Source organism: Phyllobates terribilis, unplaced genomic scaffold, assembly GCF_046119375.1.
Source record: "Phyllobates terribilis strain yellow unplaced genomic scaffold, ASM4611937v1 Scaffold_2__4_contigs__length_985480577, whole genome shotgun sequence".
Classification (NCBI taxonomy): domain Eukaryota; kingdom Metazoa; phylum Chordata; class Amphibia; order Anura; family Dendrobatidae; genus Phyllobates; species Phyllobates terribilis.
Window position 1 is genome coordinate 826,949,251 of NW_027362762.1, and position 21,969 is coordinate 826,971,219.

A 21,969-nucleotide genomic window follows, 5' to 3' on the forward strand; every position below is an offset into this window, starting at 1 on the left:
AGTTTATTTCAGTTCTTCAATACAAAAAGTGAAACCTATATTATATAGAGTCATTACAAACAGAGTGATCTATTTCAAGTGTTTATTTCTGTTAATGTTGATGATTATGGCTTACAGCCAATGAAAACACAAAAGTCATTATCTCAGTAAATTAGAATACTTTATAACAGCCTTTAAAAATGTTTTCGAAATCCCAAATGTTGGCCCACTGAAATGTATGTCCAGTAAATGCCCTCAATACTTGGTCAGGGCTCCTTTTGCATCAATTACTGCATCAATGCGGCGTGGCTTTGAGGCGATCAGCCTGTGGCACTGCTGAGGTGTTATGGAAGCCCAGGTTGCTTTGATAGCAGCCTTCAGCTCGTCTGCATTGTTGGGTCTGGTGTCTCTCATCTTCCTCTTGACAATACCCCATAGATTCTCTATGGGGTTAAGGTCAGGCGAGTTTGCTGGCCAATCAAGCACAGTGATACTGTTGTTTTTAAACCAAAATTGGTACTTTTGGCAGTGTGGACAGGTGCCAAGTCCTGCTGGAGAATGACATTTTCATCTCCAAAAAGCTGGTCGGCAGAGGGAAGCATTAAGTGCTCTAAAATTTCCTGGCAGACGGCTGCGCTGACTTTGGTCTTGATAATACACAGTGGACCTACACTAGCAGATGACATGGCTCCTCAAACCATCACTGATTGTGGAAACTTCACACTAGACCTCAAGCAGCTTGGATTGTGGCCTCTCTACTCTTCCTCCAGACTCTGGGACCTTGTGGAGTGTGTCAATGACTGCCTTCTGGATATCTGTCAAGTCAGCAGTCTTCCCCATGATTGTGTAGCCTACTGAAACAGACTAAGGGACCTTTTTAAATGCTTCGGAAGCCTTTGCAGGTGTTTTTTGTTAATAATTCTAATTTACTGAGATAATGATTTTTGTGTTTTCATTGGCTGTAAGACATAGTCATTAATCACTCTGTAATGACTATATAATGAGTTTCACTTTTTGTTTTGAAGAACTGAAATAAATTAATCAAAAAGTTATGTTCTAATTTAGTGAGATGCACCTGTATATGTAAAATAAACTTGCTGTTCATATGTTCAGGCTTTTGAGCATTTTTAACCTTGCACAAAGAAACGTGCAAGTTTCACTCTCCTGAAGCATGTGAACATACCCTTAAGAGCCCTCACTGGCCTGTCTCTCACAGTAAGGACACAATCAGTATTTGTAAGCCAAAACCAGGAGTGGGTGATAAATACAGAAGTGGTGATTTGTTTCTATTATACTTTTCCTCTGATTGTTCCACTCCTGGTTTTGGCTTACAAATACTGATATATAATACTGACCAAATACTGAATGTGTGAAGGTGGCCTAACAATCTGCAAGAATAAGATCATCGTGAGTCTAATTAACTAACCTCACTTCTTTCTACCAAAAGACTGCTGCTCCTACTGGCTTACTCCAGAAGAGGAATGGCAGAATCTGAAATGCTGATGCTGCGGGGCAAATGATAACTCCATCTCCTCCCTTAACCTTCACAATCAGATGTGCACATCTCACTGCTATAGAGAAGGAGGGGAATAGAAGAGGGGGGTTTGACCGTCCAAAACTAATATTTTAGACTTTGAATGAGGCTGAGAGCATAGTACTGTGGCAATATGGTGCTACGTCTGGTGCATGAAAGGAGGCTAGGGCCAGTAACGACTATAGTGTCATGGCGCTCCTGCCATGCCTAGTACTCCACTCTCTACTGCCGCCATTGCTTTTCAGCTGTCTGTCCACTCGTTTCCAAGGATCATCAGCTAAAATGTATTGCTGTAGCAGAGGGCCCCTTTGGGGATGGGGCCTAGGCAATTGACACGTTTACCCCTACCCTCCCCCTTCCTTAACACTGATCTTGCATTTGTGTTCTAAAATGTGGACCATGTGGCAGCTTTTTGGCCTAAAACAACTCTTTGGAGGTGTACCTGCAGCTGTACCACTATTGGCTCACAATGGAGGAACGTTTCACCAAGAAAAATGTGCTATGTGGGTTACCCTGTTCTCAGTGTGATTTCAGGGACATCAGTGTGTCAAATATTGACCTGTACAAATCAGTGCAGGGATATTTCTAATCTTTATTAGTGTCCACAGACAGTAATAATGTCTCGCATATTGGCTCTAGCTGAGAAAGGAAAGCAATGTGGTTTTTGTGTTAAGTGATCTGTAGTGTATGCGGGGTGTAAAGCAGGAACAATAATCTTTCCAGTTGCCATAAACCTAATACAACGTAGATCAACCACATTGTTTACAGAAATATTACGTGTAATTAAAGGGAATCTGTCAGTAGGATCAACCCGCCTAAGCCATCCATACACACATGCAGGTCATGAGAAGCTTAATAAAATTATAGATTGATATCTGTGATTCTGTGTTTTATTTCAGATAAATCTACTTTGTTCTTAATATGTAAATGAGCTGTTAAGATCTATGGGCCGGACACAGATCTCACTGAGAGTCTGCATTCATAGCTTATTGTAAATGAAAGGGGGTTTACCCATGTGAGACATGTAATGACTGACAGTCTGCAATCTTCATCTATCTCGCTGCAGAGCAGTGTGTGGTTATAACGAACATAGTAAACCAGAGCTGAGCCTTGTTTCACTATAAACACATCTGACAGCTCTCTCGCTGTAGGCGCTGCTGCAGATCTGGGCCTGTTTGCCAATAAGACTTTTTCAGCTTCCATTTCTCAGGCAGCCAGTGTGGGGGAAAGGAGTACTGCAGAGCTGACAGATCTGTGAGAAGAGAGCTGCAGCTGTGTTTGTAATGAGACAAAGCTCCGCTCTGCTGGGTACTGTCAGTTATAATCACACACAGTTGTGCAGTGAGATGAGGAGGGCAGACTGTCAGTCATTACATGTCTTTTACAATAAACTCTGGAGACAGATTCTCACGGAGATCTGTGTCCGGCCCATAGATCTTAACATCTCATTTACATATTAAGGAAAATATAGATTTCTCCGGAATAAGCCATCAAATCGGCAGATATTATGATATCATTTTCTTCAATGTTCTATGACTTGCATGCCCACATAGAGGGCTTTTGAGAGGTGACTCTTCTGACTGATTCCCTTTAAGGATGTGTCTGTGAAGGAAATAATTGTTGTGGAGCTGTCACTTAAGCTTTGTCTGCTCCATTCAGCTGCAGGTATCCAGGCAGCATGCGGAAGGTAAGTGCAACCATTGCATGGGGTTTCTGAGTGTTGCTAAGGCGGCAGCTCCCTGGACTGAACACTGTGTGCCGCATGTAACCTGTCATTTTCTTGTTGCTTTGTTGAACAGTACACTATTTATAAGATACTAGGAGGTTTTTTGTTCTGTGGTTCCAACCAGACAAGTATAGTATATATATTGTCTTCTCAGTTGTTGATGATTTATTTAGAATATTTTCTCTTGAAGGAATTGTAGATCTCTATGAATATTGGTTTCCATTCAGGATGGCAGATGTTTAGATGTTGGGCAGCTTTTTGGGTTCATTCACACATTCACATTACGTTCCTTGCAAAATATTTTGTTTTTGAGAATGGTAGTGATAATGATACTTGTGTAAACACAAGAACATCGAATTGTATGCATTATTGAAGCATGGGGGGCACAGTTAAAGGGGTCTTCCAACCTAAAGCATTTATAATCTGACCATACTTGGGTGTCAAATGCTTTCACAATGGAGGAGCTCCTCCGATTGTGACAATGGATGTTTTGTCCCTTGTTCCTTCTTAAGCTATGAATAAAAGGTGTATGAACGCAGCAGGAGCATGAGTAATGTTCTATGAAAACCACTGACTTGTCCTGGTGGTCAGTAGAGGTCCCAGTAGTTGGACCAATACCATTTTTGTACGCTGCTGAAAAAAATAAAGGCAACACTCAAATAACACATCCTAGATCTGAATGAATGAAATATTCTCATTGAATACTTTGTTCTGTACAAAGTTGAATGTGCTGACAACAAAATCACACAAAAATCATCAATGAAAATCAAATTTATTAACCAATGTAGGCCTGGATTTGGAGCCCCCCCCCCCCCAAAAAAAAAAATTAAAGTGGAAAAACACACTACAGGCTGATCCAACTTTGATGTAATGTCCTTAAAACAAGTCAAAATGAGGCTCAGTATTGTGTGTGTGGCCTCCACGTGCCTGTATGACCTCCCTACAATGCCTGGGCATGCTCCTGATGAGGTTGCGGATGGTCTCCTGTGGGATCTCCTCTCAGACCTGGACTAAAGCATCTGCCAACTCCTGGACAGTCTGTGGTGGAACGTGACGTTGGTGGATGGAGAGAGACATGATGTCCCAGATGTGCTCAATCGGATTCAGGTCTGGGGAACGGGCGGGTCAGTCCATAGCTTCAATGCCTTCATCTTGCTGGAACTGCTGACACACTCCAGCCACATGAGGTCTGGCATTGTCCTGCATTAGGAGGAACCCAGGGCCAACCGCACCAGCAAATGGTCTCACAAGGGGTCTGAGGATCTCATCTCGGTACCTAATGGCAGTCAGGCTACCTCTGGCGAGCACATGGAGGGCAATGAGAATATTTCATTCATTCAGATCTAGGATGTGTTATTTGAGTGTTCCCTTTATTTTTTTGAGCAGTGTATTCATAGCCTATCCAGAAGGAATGTGATAAGTAATTCCCACCTCCATGTTATATGGTGTAAGTACGGGTCTCCTGACCCGAAGCTGACACCTTCATAGGCACGTATAATAGGCAGGAGACCTGCGGCCAGTCTGTGCTTCGTGGTCCATACTCGGACTTAATATGTAATACCTTTTTAATTTCCTAGTGAATTGAGTCCTCTGGAGCTTATTTTGGTTGTTTTGTTAAAATGTAGGTGTCATCTCATAAAATTTGTCATACACTACATACATTGTAAAGGTTTATGTTGCATGTGCAAAGTGTGGAATAGAAATCAGTGTTGATTTCAAGAAATGTCAACTGTCCAGTAATTTCTGCCGAGACACAAACCTCTTTGGACGCTTTTTTTCCCAATTGAACACAGGAGCTATTGTGATCTGAACTGAAACTATATTACAGGTAATACCTGTAAGGCAAACAACAATGTGCTATGTGCCTTATGATAAATGCAAAGTGAATTAGCCACCGCCATAAACTTGGCCAAGACGTTAGTGCATGTGTTTGAATGGTATTTGCCTAGGCTATAAAGCTTTTCTGTTTTTACTGTGCACTATGTACAATAACCCTGTGCTTCCTGTTTAAAGGTTATGGACAGCTTTGGCATGGAAATTTTTATATATTTTGTTCCATAATTTTAGTAGTGTGATATTATTGTCTAAATGCAACCAAGTTTCAGTCTACAATCTTTCCTTTTTTCATATTTACTGTATTTTTCGGACTATAAAATGCACCGAACCATAAGACGCATCTAGGTTTTAGAGGAGGAAAATAGAAAAAAAAAACTGAAGCAAAAAATGTGGTCATGATACGCTGTTATGGGGGGAGGGTCTGCTGCGGACTCTTATAGGGGTAATGTCCCCCAATTCTGTACTATTTTCCCCCATCCTGGTATATTTGGTCCCCCTTCCTGTTATAAGTGTCCCTCATCCCCATCCTGGTATGCCTGGCACCCCACATCCCCATCACGCTACACACAAAAAAATAACCTATTCTATTCACCTTCCTTCTCTCTGTTCCAGAGCTGCGTCCTGTTCTGCTGCCAGCAGCTGATCTCACCGTGTAAGCAGCGCATGACATCACTGCCATGCGCCCTCACGCGCTGAGATCAGCTGCTGTAATATTTACTACTCCCCACGCCGGGACTATGGATCTAGGGAGCAGTGACCATTCATTCTCATTAATAGTGTGCACAGTAGAAGCCACAGCCACGGCTCCTGCAGCGGCTCGGCGATTGCGTGTGCTCGCTATTAAAAAGCATGAATATTCACTACTCTCCACGCCCATGGGTGTGGAGAGTAATGAATATTCATGCTCTTTAAATAACGGGCTCATATGATATCCAAGCAGCTGCAGCAGCTGGCGGCTGCTGCTGACACTGCGCACTATTAAGGAGAGTGAATATTCAGTGCTCCTCACGCCCATGGGCGTGGGGAGCAGTGAACATTCATTTTCTTTAGCAGCAGGCACAGTGTTAGCTGCAGGAGGTGGCTCCTGCCTCCTGGGCCAGCTCATTCGCCGCTGCTGCTCTCCCCCCCCCCCCCCCCATCTACAGCCACAGCAACAAGTATAGTACATTCGGACTATAAGACGCACTCCCCACTTTCCTCCAAAATCAAAATCTTGGAGGAATGAAGTGCGTCTTATAGGCTGAAAAATATGGTATTCCCCCTGATACTCAATTTGCAGCATGATCCAAGATTCAGATTTTTCTCTTGTGGGATTGTCTGTCTGTAATATAGACTGGATGTAAAGTCTGTTTGTATCTAGGGTGCTGCTGTCTTCTTCAGCTCATCAGTAAGCAGAGTTTCTGTCATTCCCTTATTTATTTTTTATGTACCATATTTTTTGGACTATAAGATGCACCGGACCATAAGATGCACCTAGGTTTTAGAGGAAGAAAATAAAAAAATAAAAATGTAAGCAAAAAATGTGGTCATGATGCACTTTTAATGGGGAGGGGGTCTAATGCGGTCACTGGTATAGGGGTAATGTCCCCCAATTCTGACAATATCCCCCATCCTGGTATATATGCCCCCCCCCTTCCTTTTATATGTTGTCCCCATCCCCATCCTGGTATGCCTGGCATCCCTCCATCCTGGTATGCATGGCACCCCTCATACCTATCCTAGTATGCATGGCACCCCTCATCCCTGTCCTGGTATGCATGGCACCCCTCATCCCTGTCCTGGTATGCATGGCACCCCTCATCCCTGTCCTGGTATGCATGGCACCCCTCATCCCTGTCCTGGTATGCATGGCACCCCTCATCCCTGTCCTGGTATGCATGGCACCCCTCATCCCTGTCCTGGTATGCATGGCACCCCTCATCCCTGTCCTGGTATGCATGGCACCCCTCATCCCTGTTCTGGTATGCATGGCACCCCTCATCCCTGTCCTGGTATGCATGGCACCCCTCATCCCTGTCCTGGTATGCATGGCACCCCTCATCCCTGTCCTGGTATGCATGGCACCCCTCATCCCTGTCCTGGTATGCATGGCACCCCTCATCCCTGTCCTGGTATGCATGGCACCCCTCATCCCTGTCCTGGTATGCATGGCACCCCTCATCCCTGTCCTGGTATGCATGGCACCCCTCATCCCTGTCCTGGTATGCATGGCACCCCTCATCCCTGTCCTGGTATGCATGGCACCCCTCATCCCTGTCCTGGTATGCATGGCACCCCTCATCCCTGTCCTGGTATGCATGGCACCCCTCATCCCTGTCCTGGTATGCATGGCACCCCTCATCCCTGTCCTGGTATGCATGGCACCCCTCATCCCTGTCCTGGTATGCATGGCACCCCTCATCCCTGTCCTGGTATGCATGGCACCCCTCATCCCTGTCCTGGTATGCATGGCACCCCTCATCCCTGTCCTGGTATGCATGGCACCCCTCATCCCTGTCCTGGTATGCATGGCACCCCTCATCCCTGTCCTGGTATGCATGGCACCCCTCATCCCTGTCCTGGTATGCATGGCACCCCTCATCCCTGTCCTGGTATGCATGGCACCCCTCATCCCTGTCCTGGTATGCATGGCACCCCTCATCCCTGTCCTGGTATGCATGGCACCCCTCATCCCCGTCCTGGTATGCATGGCACCCCTCATCCCCGTCCTGGTATGCATGGCACCCCTCATCCCCGTCCTGGTATGCATGGCACCCCTCATCCCCGTCCTGGTATGCATGGCACCCCTCATCCCTGTCCTGGTATGCATGGCACCCCTCATCCCCATCAGGCTGCGCATCAAAAAAAAAATAAACACTACTACTCGCCTTTCTTCTCTCCTCCAGCGCTGCGTCCGGTTTGCCTGCACTGATCTCTCCATGTGAGCCGCGCATGACGTCACTGCCATACGCGGCTCACGAGGAGAGATCAGCTGCCGGAAATTACTGCTCCCCACGCCGGGACTGTGTGCGCGGGGAGCAGTAACTTCACTCTCCTTCATAGCCGGCACACAGCGGAGCCGCGCTGCGGCTATCTCCTGTGCCTGCTCATTAAAGGGCATGAATATTCACCCCCTCCCCACGCCCATGGAAGGTCCTTCCAGACCTCCGCGAGCTGCCGGGCAGCCAGGACGCATCACTAAGGAGACCGGGGGCCATCAGAAGGTGAGTATAATGTTTATTTTTTACCGTTCTTTTACTATCAACTTGGTCACATTTCCCTCTACATCAGTATATCTGCCTGTGTGTTTTCACATTATTGCTCTGTTAGCTGGTTTTCAACAGAGCTCAACTTTCCTGCGATTCACCACATCAGAGCCTGTAATAAGTTGGCTCAGCAGAGCTGTGCCCTGTTGAATGCTTGCAGCAGACAGCTTGGTCATGTAATCTGCAAATGCCTCTCTGTGGATCCATATGACAGAAAACAATCATCTGCCTTTGGGTTTTCCTTGTAGATTTCTAAATGCGGTACATAAACACCATATGAGACTTGATTTTCGTGGCCTTGGGATATAGTGACATCTGTTAATTTTTTGTACTGTGCTTTCATTAGAGAAAATATTCTAACCTCATAAATGATGCTAAAATTATTTTCAGGCGGTGTATTCATAGATATTATCTTTTTGTATGCACTTTTTTGTAGTCTATTACCTTGATGCTTGCTTGTACAGTTGTCTGGATGCTGCTCTGCCAAAGTAGATGATTATTGGACCGACTAGTAACTGTGGCATCACGTGACTATTGACACTGAAATGGGTGTAATCGTGGCTGAAATAGGAGCATATAATAACAAGCTTCTTTAAAAGAAAAAAAAACTGGGGGAAAAAAGCAGGAGACACCAATAGAAGACCAGAGAGTGTATTTTGACTGTTAGGCTGCGTGCCCACGTAGCGATTTTCAAGCGTATATGCTGCGGAATTTCCGCAGCGTAAACGCTTGTGAAACGCTAGGTAATCCGCTCCCCATGGTCCCCAAGGGGATTCCGCAAGTTCTATGCACATGCTGCAGATTTTTCCACAGCGTTTATGCTGCGCTCAAAAATCTGCAGCATGTCCATTAATTTTGTCTTTCCGCAAGCGGAATTGTCTTTGTGCAAGGCAATTTCGCATGTGGAAAACGCGCGATAAACACGTGCGGAATTCTGCATGCGTTTTTCCGGGAGAGGACTTGCAGAAATTTTCTGCTTCATTTCTGCAACGTGGGCACATAGGTTTAACGCTATGTGTCTTCATTTTGCCACTTGATGGCTGCTGTGTAGCTACAGTAGTAAAGCGTGTAGATAAATCCGGCCACAATGCACGCGTTTGCTGCAACTGAACATAGTTATCTAAAGTATAACTGATGGTGTCCATCTTTTTGTATAACTTGGATAAGAAGACTTGATGTGTAACTTTATTCATAAAGCAGAACACCAACACATGATAAAACTAACACACTAGGTTTTTGCAATCTTTCCTTCCTGATTACAAATTGCTGGACTTGGTGTCTGAATTTCACCCCCACCCCTGCCAGGCAGGTCACACAAACACAGGCACAAGTCAGAGGTCTATGGAAGCTGTACGTCACCGCTGTCCCAAGTTCAGGAGGTGAGCACTGAACGTGTAAGAAATAATTGCTTAAGGCTATAGATGTTCCAGAGAAGCTAGGAGCTGTAGAAAATCCTTGGCATAACACCAGGTCATGTCTCGATCATTTCTCACAAAATGTTGCAACAATTTTTTGAAACGTGAAAATTGTATATAATTGTAAAACTTCACTAGGAAGTCAGGCAAACTGTGCTCACATGAATTCTATTCTGCATGTGAAAAATATTTAGATTTGAGAGTCCTCAGTGGTTGATACAATCTTTTCAGTTAGCCATTAAAAGGTAACAAATTGCAAGCTTTCAAAACTACTCAGGTCTCTTCATCAGGCATAGAATTACACAAAATCTGAAGAGTCACAGTTATACACAAGACACAGAAATAATGCAATAGATGAGAAAAGTGACGTGAAACAAACTATCGTTATGGGAGAGGGATAAACATTTGTCACCATAAATATTGGACCAGTTCCTTATCTATTAACTGGTCCAATATTTACAGCCACAAATGTTTATCCCTCTCCCATAATGATAGTTTTGCTTCACGTCACTTGTCTCATCTATTGCATTATTTCTATGTCTTGTTGTTTATAAATGTGACTCTTCAGATTTTGTGTTATACTATGCCTGATGAAGAGACCTGAGTAGTCTCGAAAGCTTGCAATTTGTTACCATCTTTTCAGTTAGCCATTAAAAGTCATCAACCACTGAGGACTCTCAAATCTAAATATTTTTCTATCCACTGGCTATCACGGTACGAAGATATATACATTGCTCAAAAAAATAAAGGGAACACTTAAACAGAATATAATTCCAAGTAAATCAAACTTCTGTGAAATCAAACTGTCCACTTAGGAAGCAACACTGATTGACAATCAATTTCGCATGCTGTTGTGCAAATGGAATAGACAATAGATGGAAATTATTGGCAATTATCAAGACACTCAATAAAGGAGTGGTTCTGCAGGTGGGGACCACAGACCACATCTCAGTTCCAATGCTTTCTGGCTGATGTTTTGGTCACTTTTGAATGTTGGTTGTGCTTTCACACTCGTGGTAGCATGTGAGACGGACTCTACAACCCACAGAAGTTGCTCAGGTAGTGCAGCTCATCCAGGATGGCACATCAATGCGAGCTGTGGCAAGAAGGTTTGCTGTGTCTGTCAGTGTAGTGTCCAGAGGCTGGAGGCTTCACCAGGAGACAGGCCAGTACACCAGGGGATGTGGAGGGAGTCGTAGGAGGGCAAAAACAAAGCAGCAGGACCGCTACCTCCGCCTTTGTGCAAGGAGGAACAGGAGGAGCACTGCCAGAGCCCTGGAAAATGACCTCCAGCAGGCCACAAATGTGCATGTGTCTGCACAAACTGTTAGAAACCGACTCCATGAGGGTGGTATGAGGGCCCGACGTCCACAGATGGGGGTTGTGCTCACAGCCCAACCCCGTACAGGACGCTTGGCATTTGCCACAGAATACCAGGATTGACAAAGTCACCACTGGCGCCCTGTGCTCTTCACAGATGAAACAGGTTCACACTGAGCACATGTGACAGACGTGACAGAGTCTGGAGACGCCATGGAGAGCGATCTGCTGCCTGCAACATCCTTCAGCATGATCCATTTGGCAGTGGGTCAGTAATAGTGTGGAGTGGCATTTCTTTGGAGGGCCGCACAGCCCTCCATGTGCTCGCCAGAGGTAGCCTAACTACCATTAGGTACCGAGATGAGATCCTCAGACCCCTTGTGAGACCATATGCTGGTACGGTTGGCCCTGGGTTCCTCCTAATGCAGGACAATGCCAGACCTCATGTGGATGGAGTGTGTCAGCAGTTCCTGCAAGATGAAGGCATTGAAGCTATGGACTGGCCCGCCCGTTCCCCAGTTCTGAATCTGATTGAGCACATCTGGGACATCATGTCTCGCTCCATCCACCAACGTCACGTTCCACCACAGACTGTCCAGGAGTTGGCAGATGCTTTAGTCCAGGTCTGAGAGGAGATCCCACAGGAGACCATCCGCAACCTCATCAGGAGCATGCCCAGGCATTGTAGGGAGGTCATACAGGCACGTGGAGGCCACACACACAATACTGAGCCTCATTTTGACTTGTTTTAAGGACATTACATCAAAGTTGGATCAGCATGTAGTGTGTTTTTCCACTTTAATATTGGAGGTGACTCCAAATCCAGGCCTCCATCGGTTAATACATTTGATTTCCATTGATGATTTTTGTGTGATTTTGTTGTCAGCACATTCAACTTTGTACAGAACAAAGTATTCAATGAGAATATTTCATTCAGATCTAGGATGTGTTATTTGAGTGTTACCTTTATTTTTTTGAGCAGTATGTATAGATATATATAATAAAAATATATATATATATATATATATATATATATATATGTGTGTACAGACCAAAAGTTTGGACACACCTTCTCATTTAAAGATTTTCTGTATTTTCTTGACTATGAAAATTGTACATTCACACTGAAGGCATCAAAACTATGAATTAACACATGTGGAATTATATACTTAACAAAAAAGTGTGAAACAACTGAAAATATGTCTTATATTCTAGGTTCTTCAAAGTAGCCACCTTTTGCTTTGATGACTGCTTTGCACACTCTTGGCATTCTCTTCATGAGCTTCAAGAAGTAGTCACTGGAAATGGTTTTCACATCACAGGTGTGCCCTGTCAGGTTTAATAAGTGGGATTTCTTGCCTTATAAATAGGGTTGGGACCATCAGTTGTGTTGTGCAGAAGTCTGGTGGATACACAGCTGATAGTCCTACTGAATAGACTGTTAGCTGCATTTTTCTTGCCATAATACAAATTCTAAGTAAAGAAAAACGAGTGGCCATCATTACTTTAAGAAATGAAGGTCAGTCAGTTGCAAAATCCATCAAGCTCTACAAAGAAACTGGCTCACACGAGGATCCCCCCAGGAAAGGAAGACCAAGAGTCACCTCTGCTTCTGAGGATAAGTTTATCCGAGTCACCAGCCTCAGAAATCGCAGGTTAACAGCAGCTTAGATTAAAGGCCAGGTCAATGCCACACAGAGTTCTAGCAGCAGACACATCTCTTCAACAACTGTTAAGAGGAGACTTTGTGCAGCAGGCCTTCATGGTAAAATAGCTGCTAGGAAACCACTGCTAAGGACAGGCAACAAGCTGAAGAGACTTGTTTGGGCTAATGAACACAAGGAATGGACATTAGACGAGTGGAAATCTGTGCTTTGGTCTGATGAGTCCAAATTTGAGATCTTTGGTTCTAACCACAGTGCCTTTGTGCGATGCAAAAAGATGAACGGATGGACTCTACATACCTGGTTCCCACCGTGAAGCATGGAGGAGGAGGTGTGATGGTGTGGGGGTGCTTTGCTGGTGACACTGTTGGGGATTTATTCAAAATTGAAGGCATACTGAACCAGCATGGCTACCACAGCATCTTGCAGCGGCATGCTATTCCATCCGGTTTGCGTTTAGTTGGACCATCATTTATTTTTCAACAGGACAATGACCCCAAACACACCTCCAGGCTGTGTAAGGGCTATTTGACCAAGAAGGGGAGTGATGGGGTGCTACGCCAGATGACCTGGCCTCCACAGTCACCAGACCTGAACCCAATCGAGATGGTTTGGGGTGAGCTGGACCGCAGAGTGAAGGCAAAAGGGCCAACAAGTGCTAAGCATCTCTGGGAACTCCTTCAAGATTGTTGGAAGACCATTTCCGGTGACTACCTCTTGAAGCTCATCAAGAGAATGCCAAGAGTGTGCAAAGCAGTCATCAAAGCAAAAGGTGGCTACTTTGAAGAACCTAGAATATAAGACATATTTTCAGTTGTTTCACACTTTTTTGTTAAGTGTATAATTCCACATGTGTTAATTCATAGTTTTGATGCCTTCAGTGTGAATGTACAATTTTCATAGTCATGAAAATACAAAAAAAACTTTAAATGAGGTGTGTCCAAACTTTTGGTCTGTATGTATGTATGTATGTATGTATGTATGTATGTGTATATATATATATATATATATATATATATATATATATATATATATATATATATTTTCCTATTCTGCTTGTGACTAATTTTAGGAACGCTCCTTCTCATCTATCTGTCCATCTATACAGGCCGGCACTTGCCCGATGAACAAGCAAATTACTCATTCGTCAGGGATGATGATTTTTAAGCAATGTTAGCTAATCATCATGATGTCCTGCCTATGAAATGATATCCAATGCTCACAGAAAATCATTCTCTGCACAGAACGATTGTCGGCCTGTCGAGACAGAGCAGAAAACGACCGCCGGTAGGTTTGTAAGTTGCTGGTCATCCAATGACTGTGGTTGACACTAATAAATATGCAGTTTCAGCTCTGCTATCTAAGAAAGTGGGAGCGGTTATCCTGTGCCTGGCGCGTGCTGGTGACTGGCACTTTATGCATTTTGTCACTAGTATAAAATGGGGATGTGGTTCTGTTATTGATGCTTTGTCTCAGTTTCTTTCTTGTCGGCGGCATTCCCCAGGCTGGAATTTGTATTTCGTCATCTCACGCTCAGGCTTTTTTTTCTTAATAGAGCAGTGGGCTAACTATGTGCTATGTGTCAGGAATGCTTACAATGCCACGGGCCCTCTTAGCAGTGTATGTGATTAGCACCCTCATGGTATTTTAGGAGACGACCCCATGAACAGATGTATTACTCTGTTACTAAAGCATTTTTTGAATTTCGCCACAAATCTCAGGGAGTGGAAGTTTCCTAACCATAAAATAAGTTATTGGGTAAACTCCTCTCTGCCCTTCCCTGGTGTTAGTGGAATGTGGAATTTCAGATGTTTGTTTGAAAAAGGGCACAGCCTATGAGTGATATTTTTGGATCTGGCACCCATTCCTTCCTTTTGGAGCTAGAACAGACTTGTTTCCAAAATATAAACTCTTACTGCATGAATATATTGCCGATATCTATAAAAAGAGCAAAGATAATATTCGAGATGTTCTTTTTTTTGTTTTTTAGGCGGTGCCTTATTGTACATACTTGGCTCTGAGCTGTTGGGACCTGCTACACGGGATGTTCATAGTCTACATAGGACATGGATTTGGGTGTTTTCACAAAAAAAAACCTAACTAAGGATGAATACTGTTTTTGCAGCTGAGGATAATTGTTCCCCACTGCCATTATAGTTTTTGTCCTCTTAATATATTGCAGTCATCGTGTAGCACTATGCACTTACAATTGCTCATTTTGCCTTTCTACCCAGCTAATTATTCTCTTTTCTGTGCTGTGGAAACAGGAAGTTTCTTGTCCCTGCATAAATCATTCTCCTCTTCAACTCCTCACCCAGCTGCTCTGCTCCTCCTCCCCCTTCAGGGACTTTTGCAGTGACTCATGACTTATACTGGGAAAATTAACCTCCTGTTTTTACATAGAGCTTAGAAGGATTCAGCTAGTCTGTTTTTAATCATGTGATGTCATAGACCTAATGAAAAACAGAAAAATTAGCTGGGTAGAAAGGCAAAATGAGCAATTGTAAGTACATAGTTCTATATAATATGATGATTGCAATATACTAAAGGGATTGTCCGGTCCAAATCGATAAGTCTGCAGTCACTCCGTGTGATTGCAGACTTACGAATCCCCCCAGCGCATGCACTGTGCGCTGTGGTGATTTACTGGTTTCTGACCCGGGACCAGAGGTTATGTATGGGTTATACATACTCCTGGCCAGTGGGCGCAGCCTCGCTCTCCATGAAAGTGTATGGAAGTGAGGCCGCGCCCACTGTCCAGGAGTATGTATAACCCATACATAACCTCTGGTCCCGGGTCAGAAACCGGCAAATCCCCAAAGCTCACAGTGCCTGCGCTGGAGGGGATTCGTAAGTCTGCAATCACACAGAGTGACTGCAAACTTACCGATTCTGACCAGGCAACCCCTTTAAGAGGATAAAAATTTTGATGGGAGTACTTCTTTAAAAACCCAAAGACCCCATTTGCTAAATGAAAGGGCTATTATCCTATCATCACCAAATATTTGCTTCCCAGGTGCTTTGTTTTATAGCCTTTGCCTGTTTTTGGTTGATGGCCGTTTTATTGATAGGGTAAGCATTTGTTCCTGTCTTCCCTGCAGTGAGTTACATGTGAAGAAGCTTTATTAGCAGATTTTTCATCCAATTTGAAACACATTTTTTTCTGCGAAATACTTAAGGAAGAACCCATAGAGGTGGAAAAGACTTCCCTGAAAGAAAAGGATTCCTTACTTTTCTTTTATCAGATTTGGTCTTATAAATATATATGTGTATTTGGGCATGCATGTGTCACTGGATATAGAACTTCCACCTGTAGTATTACTCTCAGGTGAATTCATAGATAAATTTAATTGTCACATATATGCCCACGATCAGGCTATAGCAGCGCTTTGGATTCCGCGTATTTTCGCTGCATTCTAATCGCGCAGTTAAATCCGCATGTGTTCATTGAACGATGCAGAGTTACCGCATCCAATACATTCTAATGTGGAAATTTCGCAACTGAAATTGACATGCTGCGGCTCATAGATCCGCGCTGTGGGTTAGTTTACACAGCGTCATATAGAAGGACAGTGGGCATGACGTTTCTATAAATCCCATCCACTGTGCTTCTAATGTGGAACGCAGCGTTTAGGACACAGCGCAGGTGAGTTGCGTCCAAAACGCTGCTATTCCTGATCATGGATACGTTTCCTTACTGTTCCACGCAGAAGCAATATGCTTATTGTCAATGATGGGATTGTAACTCTTTAGTCATGTTCACATAGACGTGAAGAGAGATATATTTTTTTTTTTACATTTTTTTTCCACTTTTTGTTTTGCTGCCCTTTGACTTATGTGGAATTTGTGCCAAACTTTTCACTAAAGTGACATAACGCTTGTTTCCCACCCACCCTTCTCTGTTTCCACAGTTTTTAACCACTTCCCGACATCTAAAGTACATGAATGGCACATGTCGGGTGCGTGCATATGGAGTGGGCTCTGAGCAGGGGCTGAGCCAGTCCCATTCAGAGCATTTGCCGAGGTTGTTATACAGTCAGCACTGCCTCTAACTGCAATTTGTTAACTCACGCCCCAGCTCTTAATACAAAAAATATATTTTTCTTTTTTACGTAAAAGTCCAACCTTTCAAAATATAAAATTCTGTAACCTGCATGGTAAATGCCATGAAGTATAAAAAAATAAGTAAAATAAAATAAAATTGAACAGCTAGATTTACTGTTTTTCTGTTGCTGCTCCTCCCCAAAAATGCAATAAAGAGAGAGCGAGAAATTTTCCAGCTCCCCATTAATTTCTGTGGGGTTCATGTTCGGGTACAGTTCTGGTACCGAACTGCAATTTGGACTAAAGTTCGGTGGAACCCGAACATCCACGGGTCCGCTCATCCCTAATCCTTACCAATAGGTGATATCAACTTTTTCTCAACGCTTGTTCCAGAAGCTATTTTTGTGAATAATGGCTTTGGCAGTACATGTGCACAGAAACCTGAACACTAAATATAAGCTCTAGATATGATGGTCTCTAAACAAGTCTTGCGAATGTGAATGAAGCTGTACTTTACCGATTATATAGAAAATATATTATTTTTCTATAAGCAAACATACTAAGCATGTGTCTTGGATGAAATAAATGGCAGCATTCATTGAATGACCTCAGTGTTTTGCTGTATGACATAGCCTCTCTGGTATTCATAGACACCCTCTCATTTTGTGGGATTTTTTTCTCTTGTCTTCCATGTTTTGTTTTTATTTGCATTGTGTGGAGGTCAAGGATGTCCGATTATGGCTGGCTGAACATCCATCTAACAAAGCTTATTACTTTAAGTCATTATACAGCTCCCAAGTGTCGATTTAATAATTAATTTGCTTTTCCCTAAGTATTTTAACTACAATGAGAGAGTCCCTGAATAATTAAAATCCCCTTACAGCTAACACGCATATATGTAAGCAGTATATGTGTGTCTGGCTCTCTCCTGTGAATGTAATATGGTTTGTAAATGAAATGAGTGGAAAAATAAATTAAGGAACCATGTTCTGAAATTTGTATCTTACATTTTACATTCATTAGAGCTTGTGTGGATCGATTTGCAGGACCAGTCCAGAGACCTTGCCGGTAATGTGTGGTCTCGGAACCATGTTCTCAATCGTTTTGCAACTTTTTCAATATTGATGCTTCCCCAAGTTTGGACCTTGGGGGTAGCTTCTCTAAGCCGGTATTGGGTTTACGCATGCATTTCGTCCGTAGGCCTGTCTGTGTGCCTATTGGGTAAAGACTTTTGTCTTTATTTTAACAAATGTCTTGTGGACATGTTCTTATAGCCTTTACTAAAATGTAAGTGTTACAGATTCTCTTCTTGAACGCAATGGTGCAATCTTCCTCACAGACGACACAGTATTCTTGTCCACATAAAGTAGCTAACAGAGGAGCATGTGACAAGAACTATCAACCCCCTCCAGATCGAAAACACTTTCCATGGAAAAGCTGGTTATTATCCGGAGGAGGCCGATGAACAGATCTGGATGTTTGCTTCTCCATTAGCTCCATTGGGTGGACTGGTCTGGTCACATGCTCCTCCACCAGCTCCATTGGGTGGACAGGTCTGGTCACATGCTCCTCCACCAGCTCCATTAGGTGGACAGGTCTGGTCATGTGCTCCTCTACCAGCAACCATTATGTGGATAGGTCTCATCACATGTTCCTCCACCAGCTCCATTGGCTGGACAGGTCTTGACACTTGCTCCTCCTCCTGCTTCATTATGGGGACAGGTTTTCAGGTCTGGTCATGTGTTCCTCCACAGCCCCATTATGTAGACTGGGCTGGTCACTTGCTCCTCCACCAGCTCCATTATGTGGACAGGTCTGGTCACGTGCTCTTCCACCATCTCTATTATGTGGACAGGTCTGGTCACGTGCTCTTCCACCATCTCTATTATGTGGACAGGTCTGATAATGTGCTCCTCCACCAGCTCCATTATGTGGACAGGTCTGATAATGTGCTCCTCCACCAGCTCCATTATGTGGACAGGTCTGATAATGTGCTCCTCCACCAGCTCCATTATGTGGACAGGTCTGATAATGTGCTCCTCCACCAGCTCCATTATGTGGACAGGTCTGATCACGTGCTCCTCCACCAGTTCTATTGTTTGGACAGGTGTGGTCACATGCTCAATTGCATGGACAGGTCTGGTCGCTTGCTCCTCCACCAGCTCCATTGTATGGACAAGTCTGGTCGCTTGCTTCTCCACCAGCTCCATTGTATGGACAGGTCTGGTCACTTGCTCTTCCACCAGCTCCATTATGTGGACAGGTGTGGTCACTTGTTCCTCTACCAGCTCCATTGTATGGACAGGTCTGGTCGCTTGCTCCTCCACCTGCTCCATTGTATGGACAGGTCTGGTCACTTGCTCTTCCACCAGCTCCATTATGTGGACAGGTGTGGTCACTTGTTACTCTACCAGCTCCATTATGTGGACAGGTGTGGTCACATGCTCCTCCACCAGCTCCATTATGTGGACAGGTGTGGTCACATGCTCCTCCACCAGCTCCATTATGTGGACAGGTGTGGTCACATGCTCCTCCACCCGCTCCATTATGTGGACAGGTGTGGACACTTGCTCCTCCACCAGCTCCATTATGTGGACAGGTATGGACACTTGCTCCTCCACCAGCCATTATATAGAGTACAGTGGAGCTGCACAATGAAGTGCAGGAGATGACCCTGTGATACTTATATATTAACTAGATGATGGCCCGATTCTAACGCATCGGGTATTCTAGAATATGTATGCGGCCGACCGGGTGCAATCAGCAAAGCGGTGTTAAAATTTGGCGCCTATATTGCAGATTGGTCACGGCCGGCGGTCGCGACCAATCAGCAGATCGGGGTTTAAATTTGGCGCCGATAATGCTGATTGGTTGCGGTCGGCGGTCGCGACCAATCAGCAGAGCAGTATTTAAATTTGGCGCCAATAATGGTGATTATTCGTGACCGGTAACCGTGACCAATCAGCAGAGCGGTGTTTAAATTTGGCGCCAATATCGCTGATTGATCGCGGCCGGCCACCACCACAAATCAGTAAAGCGGTGTTTAAATTTGGCACCAATAATGCTGATTAGTCGCTGCCGGCAACCGCAACCAATCAGCGAAGCGGTGTTTCAATTTGGCACCAAAATCGCTGATCGGTCGCGGCCGGCCACCGCGACCAATCAGCAGAGCGGGGTTTAAATTTGCCAGCCATATCGCTGATTGGTCGCGGCTGGCGGTCGCGACTAGTCACTAGAGCGTTGTTTAAATTTGGCGCCAATCTCGCTGATTGGTCGCGGCTGGCGGTCGCGACCAATCACTAGAGCGTTGTTTAAATTTAGCGCTAATCTCGCTGATTGGTCGCGGTCGGCTGGCATCCGCGACCAATCAGCAGAGCGTTGTTTCAATTTGGCGCCAATCTCGCTGATTGGTCGCGGCTGGCGTCTGCGACCAATCAGCACAACAGTGTTTAAATGTGGCGCCCAAATCGGTGATTGGTCGCGGGCAGCGGCCGCGACCAATCAGCACAGCGTTGTTTAACTTTTGCGCCAAGATCACTGATTGGTCACGGGCGGAGACCAATCGTATTGGTGAGGACCAGGGAGCGGCGCTGCCTGTGCTACTACTTCTGCTGCGAGAAGGCGGGAGATGAGCGACTGCTCGCAGCAGAAGTATCCCGACCCGCAGCGCCACTCCCCGTTCCTCCCTTCCGCATGGAGGTCAGCGGCGCCGGCGGTCGAGGTCCTTCTGCTGCTACCGGCCGGGAGAGGAGCGCCTCGCCCCGGTCATCTCCCGGCTGCATCTCCGTCCCGCAGATGAGCCGCTAACGGCCGCCATCTTTTTTCAGAAATCCTGCGGCGCTGATTGTCCGCTGCCGGACCAATGAGCGACGCGGGATTTCCAGGACGGACAGACGATTATATATATATATATATATAGATATAGATATAGATATATATATAGATAAGTGCCACAAAATCATATCCCTAACATCTGTTAGGTTAAAGATAACGTGGCCAACCCCTTTAATGGCTTTGTCATATTGCGGGTTCTGCACCTGAGCACATTGCAGCACCTCCGAGCTGCATGGAGCCATAATTATGGCAAGTATAAGAGCCTATTGACCCTTACTGGACCCTCACATGCCCCCTGACTTCATACAGTTTTGGTTTTTTTCTGCCCAATTCTGTATAAATATAGAGATATATTCTTCCCTGGAAAGCGTGCATGTATGACCTGTGGTTACTAAGTATGAAGCCTTAGAGGCTATGGCAACCTCTGTACACATGGGACCTTATGCTCATTCACACGGCTGTACTTCTGCTTCTAGCATATGTATATAGGATGAAAGCAAATCTACCATGTCCTATATAAAGTTGACATCTTTGTTGTGTTGCACCCAGAGTCTGGCCCAGCACAGTGTCGTTGGATGTATGCCATGGGCTGTTATGCCACTTCTGAATTGCACAACTCCTTTTCTCCAGCTCTTTTAGCTGTACTTTGGGTGCCATTGGGTAGGTGCAGTCAAGCCATCACCACAGTGCCCTAATGTATCCAGGCCTATAAGGATGCCAGGTTTCTTTTCGTCCAAGGGTGGCATCTCCCCTTAGGGGGTCACTGCTCTATAACAATGACGCTATAAATCAGTTGTGCATAAATGGAGCTGTAGTTTGGCTTCTCCATAGAAAATGTCTCCGACTTACTATGTGACTGATCTCAGACATGGCTGCTGGCAAGTAATGGAAGTTCCTAAACCATTTTTAATCAGTCAGATTGCTGTTGGTGTTTATGAGAGAATAAGAAAACAGCTGCATCATGTAAACCTAACGATATTCACACAGGGACAGAAATAGCCCTAGTCTTATTATAGACTTCAGAAAGACAATGAACAAACACCAAGACAGCTGAGCCTTTATATATACAGTGTGACCATCTGGAGAATTTCCATAGTGTGCCAATGAGCGGATTATATTGCAGTACATGGTGCAAAGGGGTCAGGTAACGACTGGACCTAAGCATATTGCCGCTAATGAAGTTTCACATGACGTGTCCCTTAGCTTTCAGCAGCTCGTCATTGCTTTTATCACTAAAATATTTATTTTATGTATTGTATTTTATAATATGTTAAAGGAGATGTCCAGATATAGATATATATATATAATGTATATTTATATAATGTAAATTCTTTTTTTTTAATTCATTTTAGTTCGTTATTTCTTTCTTTTT

The 21,969-nt window shown here is 44.4% G+C and overlaps 1 protein-coding gene across 5 annotated transcripts in view; it reads left to right on the plus strand.

The window, feature by feature from the left end:
- Positions 1-21,969, plus strand: part of MYO1C (myosin IC) — a 152,885-nt gene that overhangs the window by 42,216 nt on the left and 88,700 nt on the right. Inside the window, exon 1 of one of the 5 annotated variants that reach the window (XM_073667743.1) lies at positions 13,892-14,006. The exons of the other annotated variants lie outside the window; for them this stretch is intronic. Coding sequence (XP_073523844.1) covers positions 13,935-14,006 — 72 coding nt within the window. The 5' untranslated portion in view covers positions 13,892-13,934. Of the gene's footprint in view, positions 1-13,891; positions 14,007-21,969 lie in introns of those variants that run through there. 5 annotated transcript variants of the gene reach the window in all.